The 11,771-nt window shown below is 40.0% G+C and overlaps 1 protein-coding gene across 8 annotated transcripts in view; it reads right to left on the bottom strand.

Annotated features, from left to right (window-relative positions):
* pnpla6 (patatin-like phospholipase domain containing 6) overlaps positions 1–11,771 on the bottom strand; it is a 36,310-nt gene that overhangs the window by 9,379 nt on the left and 15,160 nt on the right. For 6 of the 8 annotated variants that reach the window (XM_032529933.1, XM_032529964.1, XM_032529957.1 and 3 more), the window contains exons 14-30: positions 11,373–11,470; positions 10,638–10,817; positions 9,747–9,824; positions 8,867–9,072; positions 8,256–8,387; positions 7,982–8,105; positions 7,448–7,561; positions 7,297–7,372; positions 6,758–6,907; positions 6,472–6,535; positions 6,007–6,175; positions 5,675–5,857; positions 5,452–5,570; positions 4,938–5,094; positions 4,618–4,734; positions 4,383–4,452; positions 1,101–1,217 (exon numbers count right to left, since the gene is read on the bottom strand). In XM_032529933.1, the coding sequence (XP_032385824.1) occupies positions 1,101–1,217; positions 4,383–4,452; positions 4,618–4,734; positions 4,938–5,094; positions 5,452–5,570; positions 5,675–5,857; positions 6,007–6,175; positions 6,472–6,535; positions 6,758–6,907; positions 7,297–7,372; positions 7,448–7,561; positions 7,982–8,105; positions 8,256–8,387; positions 8,867–9,072; positions 9,747–9,824; positions 10,638–10,817; positions 11,373–11,470 (2,154 nt within the window). Of the gene's footprint in view, positions 1–178; positions 419–458; positions 1,218–4,382; positions 4,453–4,617; positions 4,735–4,937; positions 5,095–5,451; positions 5,571–5,674; positions 5,858–6,006; positions 6,176–6,471; positions 6,536–6,757; positions 6,908–7,296; positions 7,373–7,447; positions 7,562–7,981; positions 8,106–8,255; positions 8,388–8,866; positions 9,073–9,746; positions 9,825–10,637; positions 10,818–11,372; positions 11,471–11,771 lie in introns of those variants that run through there. The other 2 variants (XR_004334145.1, XM_032529939.1) reach the window with 2 other exon arrangements.

The following is an 11,771-nucleotide window of genomic DNA, read 5'->3' as shown; positions in this document are numbered from 1 at the left end:
GCAGGATCCAGAACACACATTTCTGAATAATTATAAATAATATTAAAAAAAACAAAAGAAGGTAATACATGCCATCAATATATGTTTGTAAGAAATATATTGATTGTGTAATAAAGCAAGCAAAGCCAAAGTAGAGGTGCTGTGTAGGAGAGACTGGACATGTTGCTGCAGGTAGAGGTGATTGAAATGAAACAGTAGCAATTTCACAAGGACGTTCTCATGGGAAACAAGAGGAACAAGCTGCCGTTCAGTCCAAAAGACAGACACTTTTAGGCCCACCAAAACGCACAATGATCCACAATAACAGACAGATGTGATGTTGACACGGTGCAGCCATTCACTATCTCAAGTAATTGTCACCACTAACACTATCAGATTTCACTGAAACGAAGCACACACTACTGTCTGGTCTCTATACCTGATCTCACACTGAAAATCCAGCTAAATCATCTCTATACCTGATCTCACACTGAAAATCCAGCTAAATCAAAACCACTTAGGTTGGTTTTATCTCGGCCAAGCTGAGCTACCTGGAAATTACTAATTGCCCTTTGTAAAACGTTATCAAAATAAGCCAGTAGAGTTGTGCAATAAGACATCAGTGTTTACAAGACACATCCACTTCAGAACTACCTTTATAGTTAAAAAAGGAGCAGGTGATACTTTATCAAATATACATAGGGGGCCAGAAGAAGCCAGACCGTCATGCATCTCTCTATAACCCATATTTGTCCAGACATGCATGGGAACCACCTCACATCTACTTAGAAAGCCAGAGTCAGCAGTTATATTTAGACGTGGCACCAAGATAACTGAAGAAATTGTTCTGTGTGTGTGAATCAAAAAGCCAATTGGAGTTATAGATATGTACTACTGGCCAGTGAAAAATTAGGCACTGGTTGGCTCAATCCTAAGACATATAGTGGATTTATTCTTTCCTTCCAAACCATGGGCTCCCAATGTCCACCTGGTCAGGGTGGGGTTAGTTACGAGGGAGAACTTGGGAGAGGACAAGAAAAAGGAGGAGGGTAGCCGAGTGGTTGATTGTCAACTTAGAGATGGGGGAGGAGGTTTTGGTGAGCGGGTGTTTAAAATCTGACCTGGGACATTGTTAACATAGCAACCATCCACAAGCAAGTGGCCATCCTTGGGGTCGCACAGGGGAGGTAAATAGGGGGTGTAGGAGGCGCTGGCTCTAACATATCGCCAGACGCAACCTGTCGGGAAATGGAGATGGAGAAGGAGGAACACATCAAATATAGGCCGGACTCAATGTCACAGATGGAAAAAGAGAGCGAGAAAGACAGAGATTACAGAGAGAGAAGAAAGCTGAAAAAGAGGAGAATAAGGAGGGAGAGAGGAAGACATGGAGAGAAAGAAATGCCCGCAACATAGAGTAGAAGAGTGCAAGAGGCTGCAAGGAGCAGGACAGAGAGGAGGGGGAATACAATGTCAACAAAAATATTGACTTATGCCTATGGCTTTTAACCAAATGCAGTACATTCTAGTACATTTTTTTTTTTAAATCCAAAGGCATACTTAATAAATTAAAATATTTCAAGGCTGATTAAGGAAGAATAATATACTTTGTTCAGAATGATGACAAGATACCAAAATATCAACACAAAAACATAATAAAACAAAAGCAAACACATTTACTACAAACAGCAACATTTAGGCTAAGTATAACTAAAATCAGTCTGTGATATGAATGACAGAAAATAGATCGGCTGAATGACACCCGATGTATGTGAATTAGCTTTCCAACATAAAAACAGTGATGCAAGTTGTTTGATGTGTTAATATTAAATATTAATTTAAAAAAAAAATAGTATTAGGGTTGTTAGATGACTGGTCCGACGAGCAGGGTGGGAGGAAGACAGGCAGAGAGGAGAGAAAGAGATAGCGAGAGTCCACCAATAGAGACCGTCCAAGAAGTACTGTTTGGCATTAAACTCAATTCTCCAAAATGTAGACTGAAGAGAAAACTGCAAGTGAACTGGACACAGTTTTGCTGAAAAGATTTGTGATTTGTGTTTAATTTTAAGTCTTGGTAGTTTTTCTCACTTGATAAATGCAAACTTATGGCCATTTGTATTTTACACCCATCAAAACGGCGTACAATGACTGAAGCCGAAGTGACATATTTAGAGTAGCACCACGCTAGCGATGTTTGACAAAGCACACCAGAAAAAATACATAAACCACAGAATGGTGATGAGTGAGGGAAGCAGTGTAGGATGTCATTAAGGAGCAATGAGAGAAAGCAGAGTAGAGTGTTCTGGATCCTACATGTTGACACAGACATAGAAGAGGAATCAGTATTTGGGGGTCAGCGACTACATGGGTTACTTTGCCAATGGCATAAGCTATGGATGGGCAGCTCTGTGATGCCTCTCTAAGCAGAAATACCTGGGTTAAGAGAAAGCTATAAGGCATAATCTGGGAGTTATAGAAACAGGTGTGATGAACAAAAAATATGAAAAATCTACAGATTTATCAATTTAGCGTATCAAAAAGAAGAGAGAAGGGACGTTTAATAGAGACAGAAAAGAAAATCAAGATATAGAAACCATCAGCAAGATGGTGAAAGATTATAAACATGAAAGAAAGAAAGTGAAACAAAGGAAAAACGAAGTGAAAAAGGAAGAAACTAGTGCAGTAAAAGTGAGAGAGGCAGATAATGGGAACAAACAGTTAATTCATACACATGCCAGGATGCAAACGTAAGCAAACCCCTCAAATCCAGTAATCAGCCTAAAAAATAATAATTCAAAACATCACCTTTACAATTAAACTAGCAATGTCTTATTTTAATGCACAATGCTCTAATTAAAAAAGGCAGCATAACACTGATTATGTCAAAAAGTTACATGGCGTAAGAAAATGGCACACTGGATTTAAGAAGTTGATGGGGGGTCCTTTCAGGCTAAATCTGCTATGGCTAATGTTAGTTTGGGTGCATTTTTTGCAAGTCAAACAGAGCACATTTGCCATTATTTCAGTAAATACACACACAAGCACAGAAGCATCTACACAGTGTTTTCTTTTGTACATATTTAGTAAAATAACAATCTAAGCCCTTGGCTGTGGCATACTCCAAACAAGATTAAAACTGTCATGTTTATGATGGCAAAATACTGGGTTTGTGACTAAAATGAAGCAATGCATTTAGCTTTGATGGCTGCAATGTATGCAGGCTGGCACTCAAACTTATTTGGGTCATTTCACTTGGATTTTTTGTTTTTGTTTTTACAAAAAGTTCTATGAGCCTTTGGTTCAGAATTATTATAGTCTCGCTTTGCCAAACCTTCCTCCACAGCGCTGCGAGGGAGGGTCTGGCTAGTCCACACAGCATTCCAGGATGGGAGAAAAATGTGCTCTGGTTTATTGGCATTTATTTATATCAATAAAAACCAATCATCTTAGGCGGTGCTAAGCACCATACGGAGCCACGGTGCCGCTGCAAAACAGCCTTGGGAAGGAACTTGTTTGAGTGGAACCTGTGTGTGTTCAAAAGGTTGTTTAAGTCGTGCAACAGCAAACTCAGATTGGACAGATAGGCTAGCTAGCTGTCTGGATTTACCCTGCAGAGATCTGAGGAGCAGTTAACCATGGTCCTCATAAATCCACTGGAGTGATTACAACACAAAAAAAAGGAAGGTAACGTAAATCTGCCCGAAAAGAGTGACGTCCCGCGGAATTTCCAGCGGCATAGGAGCAATCCTGCAAGTGGAATGTCATGGATATAGACTAGAGAATTATAGTCATCTCACTTTACTTATTTTAACACGTTTTGTGGCAAGGAACTTAAAAATGGTCTACTTCCAGCACGACACTTTTACACAAACACACCTAGATTTGTAGTAACGACGTTGGTATTTGCTCAAAGTGGTGTAATTAACAGCAGTTTGAAAACATACCGACTTCAATTTAGTTTGGAGTATACCGCCTTTGACCATGAATCTGAGGGCATGCAGTCCTGTCTCTCTAGATGATGCATAAGCCAGTTACATTTTTGTGTATTGACCCAAGTTGTGCCTACTAATATAATATTAATTGAAAGATTTAAAAAAATGCTACAGTACCTAAAGTGACTTGTGAAATCAATTAAGTGCAACAATATGCCAATATATTCACTTAGGTGATAGCTTTAGTTACTGTGCCATTTTACTTCTGACTGATGCTACTCACTGCTTGATTACTTTTGAAACCTAAATTGATGAAAATGCCAATGTCACACATTAGTTCTCTTTCATTCGTATCAGTATTATTCTTCAAGCTGTGTTAAATACTAGGTAAAACAAGGTAAAACAAACTAGCCAATCACAATAGTGATTTAATATGCGGTGGCCTCTGCATTCAGCTCAGCTGTCACTTACCATCTTGGTGAACACGCATGGCAGAGGCTGTGATGTCAGTGGTGACGTTGAAATATGGCAGCCATAGGTCCTGGAGGCACAGAAGGTTTTTCAGTTTCATAAACTGTATTATTATTATCCCAGTGACTGGTTTAAACACATGACCCTCACCCTGTGTTCTGGCAGACCTCACTGCAACGAGAAAAAAGAAATTGTCTTTGAACTTGAAAAAAGACTTTGTACCGCAATCCCTCACCTCAGCTTGCTTGTCCTGGAATACTTTATAGATGCTAGTGTTGAAGGCAGAACCCGAGAACATGGAGGTGATGGGATAAGTCAGGTCCAGGACTGTCTTGAATACTGAGTTCATTGCCTGTTGAACAACAAAATACAGAAAAATTGTATGCAAGTCTTTTGTTAATTACCTATTGTTGTTTGAAAGCGCAAACTTTTTAAAACATTGAAAGACGTTGAATTGAAGGCTGCTGGGTGAAATTAAATCTTTTTTTCATTTCAAGAGCAAAATGTAACCTTAGACAGAAATTACTGAATAATGGTTAAAGATTTGAGCTCTACCTTGGACCACTCTCTAGCTCTCTGTTTGGTTCTGACGGCACTCCTCTCCTCAGCATACAGAGCGCCAATGAATGAGCCAATTGAGGTCCCACCCACTATGTCAATAGGAATCCCCGCTTCCTCCATAGCTTTGATCACACCCACATGAGAGCAGCCTCTGCATGAGGGAAAACAAACATGTTCAACAACAGTCAGGTACACTTCAGATTACTTCATATGTTGTAAGCGGCACATGGTACAGAGTGGTAAAAAATGTGGTGTAAAAATAGTACTTTTTCGTCATCAGAATTTAGTTTGATAAGATGGGTGATAAGATGTAATTTTGACATTACAAAATTCTTCCCTGCATGGAAGGAAGGAAGGGGAGTTTAGGGCTGCTGACACATTAAATAATATTAATGTCAGGTGGGTAGACTGCATTGTTGATATTACAAAACATCAAGACACCACCTGTTCTCTCCACAAGTCTGTACAGATAGCTGTGGCTCAGCGCTCTTTAGACAGCCCTGCTCACCTGGCTCCACCTCCTCCCAGCACCACGGCAATGCTGTTTCCTGTCAGGACTCGGGCCAGCCGAGAGAAATCACTGTGCCTGTCTGCCGTTTTCTCAAACACTTTCTCATATACATCCCTCTGCACAAACATAGAAAATGCACATAAAAACAGAGTCAAAGCAACTATTTTCCACTGACATTTAGCTATACCAGTTTGGCAAATATTACAAGTTTGCTTCCTACTATTTTGCTGGGGCTGCGTCTGGAGAAGACCCTGCGGGGACACTTGAGATGGAGATGCCCGGAGCACCAGCTACGCATGTTGAGCCACTCGACCGTCCTGGAGGGGCCTGGCCCATCCTCTTTGTGCAGAAGGACCAGCTGTTTCAGAGCCCGAACTGCTGTGTTCTCCAGCATCTGCTCCAACTGGAGCAGGAGACGAGAGAAGAGAGCAGAGACAAGAGTTAGAAAAGAGACGGAGAGAATAAATGGGAGTTATTCATATTTTAAATGTTTTTTACCAGAATCCCCCTTACACACACACACACACACACTTTCCTGTCCCAGACACATACCTCTCCAAGGGCAGGTTCCTGGTCCCCCAGGCCGACAATGAGGATGCAGTCAGCCTGGCGGATGCAGCGCTGAGTCCACGGGGTCATGCTGTTGTCAGTCTGGTACAAGACAATCCGATTTATATCCTCCTGCTGGGCCAGCCAGCCGGAAAGACGGTACTCGTGGATACTGATAGAGGAGAAAAGCAGGGATCAGGTTCTAATTTTATTGTTTTAAATCATCAAAAACAGACACCAACATTCATTAAAAGGAATGGAAAGTGAGAGGGGTTAACATAACAGAAGACCAAAAAATATGTGATAGGAAAAAGGCAGGAAGGAAAAATTGGTAGATATAGTGACTGGAAGTGAAAGCAATCAATATAGACCAACTTAAATTGGGGAGTGGGTGAGACAACAATGTGCTATTGATAAGGTTTTTGTGATCATGCTTGATGAGATTAAGAACTGAGATGTATGACTGACCAGTCCAAAGCACAGGCACCCAGTCGCTCTTTGATTATTTCGCTGGTTAAAAGCAGAGTGGGCCCTGCAAGTGGCAAACAGAAACAGACAACAGAGGCAGTGTAACATGTATGAATACAAAGATCAGTAATGATGTAAAACTTCCACTTCCATGTGTTTTCCAAACTGTTTCATTGTATCAAGTTATGTATACTTCTGGTATAACCAGGAACTAAATAACAAAAGTCTAGCAAACCCAGATTTAGAACGGGCTGTTGTGATAAAATAAAAACATGTGTGGGCCTACCAATGGCACTGAGGGCATGGCTGAGTTCCATGTTGAATGCATTGATAGGCACCTCGTCACATACAGGCAGGACAGCCACAGTGGAGAGGTTGCTGGCAGGGTTGGTGACATCAGTGCTGGCTGTCACGCTGGGAAGACCCAGGGCTGACCCTGGAAGACAAAACAGTGTGTCAATGGAGTATGTATGTTGTGAGCACAGGTAAGACGCACTTCTGCCAGTGCCTTTTGGTCCAGCTGCAGGGTCTTCAGCCGGGAGCCACCCTTCACGGATGTTTTGCTCCTTTAGTCCCGGAACATCTCCAAGTGGAGGAGCAGCAGCAGGGATGTCTCCCTCCAGCCCCCTGCAGCCAGCCACAGGATCCGTCTCTCCCCCGACCCTTGTCCTTTTTACGGAGCCAGAGCCAAAAGCTCCCTTGCTCTGCTTCCTCTACCAGCTCTCTGAGGATTCTCTAGTTTAGCACCTCTGATGCCAAGGGTCTTGAAAAAACACTGATACGTATGTTTATGTGCACATTCAATGCTCCTTATCATCATCTTACCTGAGAAGGGCCCGCGACCCTGCTGCAGGTTTCCCAGAATCTTCTGGCCTAACAAGTGGATCAACCTCGTCACCACCTGAACAGACATCAAGCATCAGTAACATTTCATCCGTACACACAACCACAACCAGTTGAAGACAAATTCACTGACCTGGGGATATCGTCTTTTGATGTTGTTGAGTGTTCCCTCGGGCAGTTTGACCAGCTCCGTGTCTCTCACAGCGTGGACGGTGGTGGCTCTTGGCTGTCTGGTCAAGGCCTCCACCTAAAGTATGAGGCAAGTCGCCCATGAGATGCTTCAAAACTAAATTGTATATTAAATAATTATTATACTAAGTAGGTAATAATAATGATAAATAATTGATCAACATCTCACACAACAAGGTTTTGTCATTTCAATCAAAATGGTTCAAAAACTATCAGAAGGTATACCTTATAAAGTACATCACTACAGTATGTCTGTTTGAGCTTCTGAAAAAACATCTTATTAAAATTTTCCTTGTGTGGTAAAATCCCCTCATACTGCAATACATGAAATGTGTAATGCTTACTTTTATTAAGGCATTAACATAATTTTACTTTCAGGTTACTCATTTTCAGCTCCGTAGTTTATTGTTATAGCTGAAGATTATTTTACATGCAGACAGAATGAGACTGCGACTGACGGGAAAAGACTAGTTCTCACCACCCCGATGAGGTCTCCTCTGCCGTATTCCCCAACTAGTTCTTTTTTGCCATTTGTCTTGCGGATGACTGAACGTAGACGTCCATTCAGAACAATGTAGGTGCAGTCTGACTGGTCGTCCTGTCTGTAGATGTGAAGAGGAAAAACACAAGTATTAGCATAGCCATTACAACAACAAAAAAACTGTTAAATTAATACACTGAGCAAAAGATGTGATGTTAAACCAGGGCAATGAACAAGAAGTTTGCAAAAGGAAGCTAAACATTTGTTACACCTGTAGAGGGCTCTGCCAGCCTCCACAGCCATCCAGTCAATAGCAAAGTCCATCTGCCTGACAAAAGGGGACATGCGGACGGCCACCGTGTGAGCAGCACTCAGCACCACACTGGGCTGTTCCCTCATGATCCTGCAGGGGGCAGCATACAGCACAGACACAGACATGAGCAATACTGGCTATACAAGATTTTTTTTTACATTGTTTGTAAGCAGTTGATATATAGAAAAATCAGGATAGTTTCAGCAATTATGGAAGATTATAGAAAATAATTAAAAATGATGGAAGGGTTCAAAGTAGGCCTTAGAGCAGCTATGTCAAACACTGAATGTAAAAGTGAATAATTCATTAAATTAGAAATTAGAAATTGAAACTATTAAGCAACCTTTAACAAATTGTAGATTTGAATGTATGTGTGTTTCTTTTGTGATATTTTTGGGGATCAATTTGTCTATATGTATTTATGTTTGTGTTTGGTCTGAACCCTTTTTGTAATGTGTTGAGTGTACTTTTTTTTTAAAATCTTTTTATCTGGACCTTGAGTCTGTAAATAAAGAAATATAAATACTGGTCATTCTTGTTTGTCCACACATTTAAGGCGATCAACTCACTCGTAGAAATCTGACTTTGAGATCTTGAGGTAAGTACAGTCTCGGACAGCCTTGATGGTGAAGATGAGGGGCTCTCCGGTGAGCACAGCGAGCTGGCCCACCATCTCCCCCGTGTGGGTCACAAACAAGCAGACGGCTTCCTGCTTGTCAATCATCCGCTGGTAGACGTGCAGACAACCAGAAAGGACGAAGTGCAGACTCACATCCTAAAAGAGTCAAATGAGAAAGAGATGGAGAAAACAGAAACAGGGGAGGATAACAAGAACTTTGCTGTGTTATCTAACACATTCAATGGTTAAGGCAATGACACATTTACTATAATTGATTACTATACTTGTTACTACTACTACTACTACTACTACTACTACTACTACTACTACTACTATAGTATATTGCCTTACAAAGGCAAAGCAAAGTAACTACATATTTGGTCAAAATATACATGAATCTAACTTTTGCTTTTTCATATTATTTGTTTTACAATATAAACAAAATATAAAAATAAATAAATAAAAAGACAGGTAGCAAACAGAGTAATACATTTAATGCCTATAAGATATCAACTGGAAATTATCAAAATGAAGGATATAATAAAAATGTTTTTACATGTAATTTACTACAAATGATAAAATAAGACTAATCTGCAGGGTTTTCTATGTATTACGCAGGTTTTAAGGCAATGATTTTTGAGGTAAAATACTTAAGTTTAAAAGACATTACAACCTTTCTAACTGTTACACAATTTTGTATTGTAAGCAGTTTCACTGCTTCTGTAGTTGCAGCACTCTGCCTTTGTGGGACAGCAAACAGCTAAAGGCGGACAGATCAGTCTATTACTAGTTTTCAAAAAAGTGGTCTAAGTATGTCTTGGGTTAAGTACCTGATCTCCCTGTCTTGCTAAGACAGCTCCAGCTTTTGCATGGTGCAGAGTCACTTTCCCGTTTAACAAGGATGGGTCCTGGATTTAAAAAGAAAAACAAAAGAAAAACAAAGTCAAACACTCAGGTCAAGCTGCAATAAAAGAGTAAAAGTGAAGGAACACTATGGACAAATTGTGCTCATTCTACTACTTTGTGTACATTACACCACCAGGATGTTTTGAAATATTGAGTGTAGAGACACACAGAGGGGGTTAACCACATATTGCCACAAACGCTTGTATAAAACTTCCTACCAGATTAAGTCTTGTGCTCAAAACAGCTTTAGAATTCAGTCTGCATGGATGTAACATTGAAGTGTTGAGCCTTTCATTATGTTACAGTTACTGGCATCCAGTTCAATGACTAGTTTGTCATTTGACACTGCAGCCTGCCAAGACTCCCACTTTTTCTCTCCCCTTCATATCTTCAGCTGCCCTATCAAATAAAGGCCTAAAATGGCCCCAAAAGATAATCTTTAAAAAAAGTAATAATGTGATGATATAAACACATCTGATAACATCACTTATATACATATCATAGAAAACATCTAGTACCATGGTACTTTATGCCTTAAATTATCTTGCTGTCAATTGGTATTTTAATTATTATCCACTGGGTTTTGATGAATGTGTTGATTTTGTTAAGTGTCTAGAGTCATGCTTGTTGATTTTCTTTCATTTACAGTCTTTATGGGTTTGATTACAATGCTAAAAATGTATACACTTCAGGTTGTGTGAAATAGCATATGAAAAGTCATGCTTTCTTGTGTTTCTCTTTAAATAGTGTCTGTGGCATACTACTGTAGTGCAGTGTGATACCACTACATAACATAAAGACACACTTAAACAAACCTCAATCTTCATGAGTTTGAGGATCTCTTTCTGAGCTTCCTCAAACAAAGCAGCATTGGATCGACTGGATACAGGTGTGGAGATATTGTCCCCTCCCGACTCTTCCTCCGGATACAGATAGATCCCTGAGGGAACCTCATCTACTGTCACCCTCCGCTCCCGCTGGTCTTGACATACAGACTGTAATGGCACGTACGCAGGCACACACACACAAAAAGGTTTGATGAGTCTCGATCTAAACTAGGACTTACAAATATAAGTTCTGCTCCTACAAAAACTTTGAATTAAATAATTCTCATGATGAGAATATTAACCAAGACTTTAGCTTACAATTTGATAAGTGTCAGATAATATCATATACACGTAGCTGTGTTTCTGATGTACTGAACAATTTCCATTTACATGTTCAAATCAGATATATTTTTAGTTTTGGAACATTACAGATATTTTAAGATCACACAGCCGAGAGCATTTATAGTAAGACATTTTTGTTTTTATCAAGAAGGAAAAACATTTTAGTAGCCTCAGAAATACACTTTGAAATATTTCGGGCACTTTATTCAATGTAATATCCTGGATTACGTTGTTGTTAATGTTGTAATTAATGCCCTGTAGCAGACTTTTAGTAGTTCTGAAACACAACTGTAGCTGCTGGTGCAATTACAAAATCGTATGTCAGGAGACAAATTTAGTCAATCTTTTTTAATTTGTGTCTGCAGAGAGCATTGCACTGACCTTAGTAAACGTAGGAGTGTTGCCATCCTCTGCAGAGACAGAGATCCGTCCCCTTTCGTAAGCCATGTCAAAGTCTGATCTGAGACTTTTCTGCATCCCTGCACGGACAAAAAAATGTATATTCAGTCTTTAAACAACATTGTGGTTGTGTTAAGTTAAATTTCAATTCAATTCAATTTTATTCATAGTATCAATTGATAACAAGAGTTATCTCAAGACACTTTACAGATAAAGTATGTCTAGACCACACTCTATAATTTACAAAGACCCAAAAATTGCAGTAATTCCCCCAAGAGCAAGCATTTGGTCCGAAAGTGGTGAGAAAATAATCCCTTTTAGGAAGAAACCTCGGACAGACCCAGGCTCTTGGTAGGCGGTGTCTGATGGTGCCGAGTGTGG

This window comes from Etheostoma spectabile, chromosome 2, assembly GCF_008692095.1.
Source record: "Etheostoma spectabile isolate EspeVRDwgs_2016 chromosome 2, UIUC_Espe_1.0, whole genome shotgun sequence".
NCBI classification, from domain to species: domain Eukaryota; kingdom Metazoa; phylum Chordata; class Actinopteri; order Perciformes; family Percidae; genus Etheostoma; species Etheostoma spectabile.
Note: the sequence above shows the minus strand (reverse complement) of the source record. Positions and strands in the feature narration are given on the sequence as shown.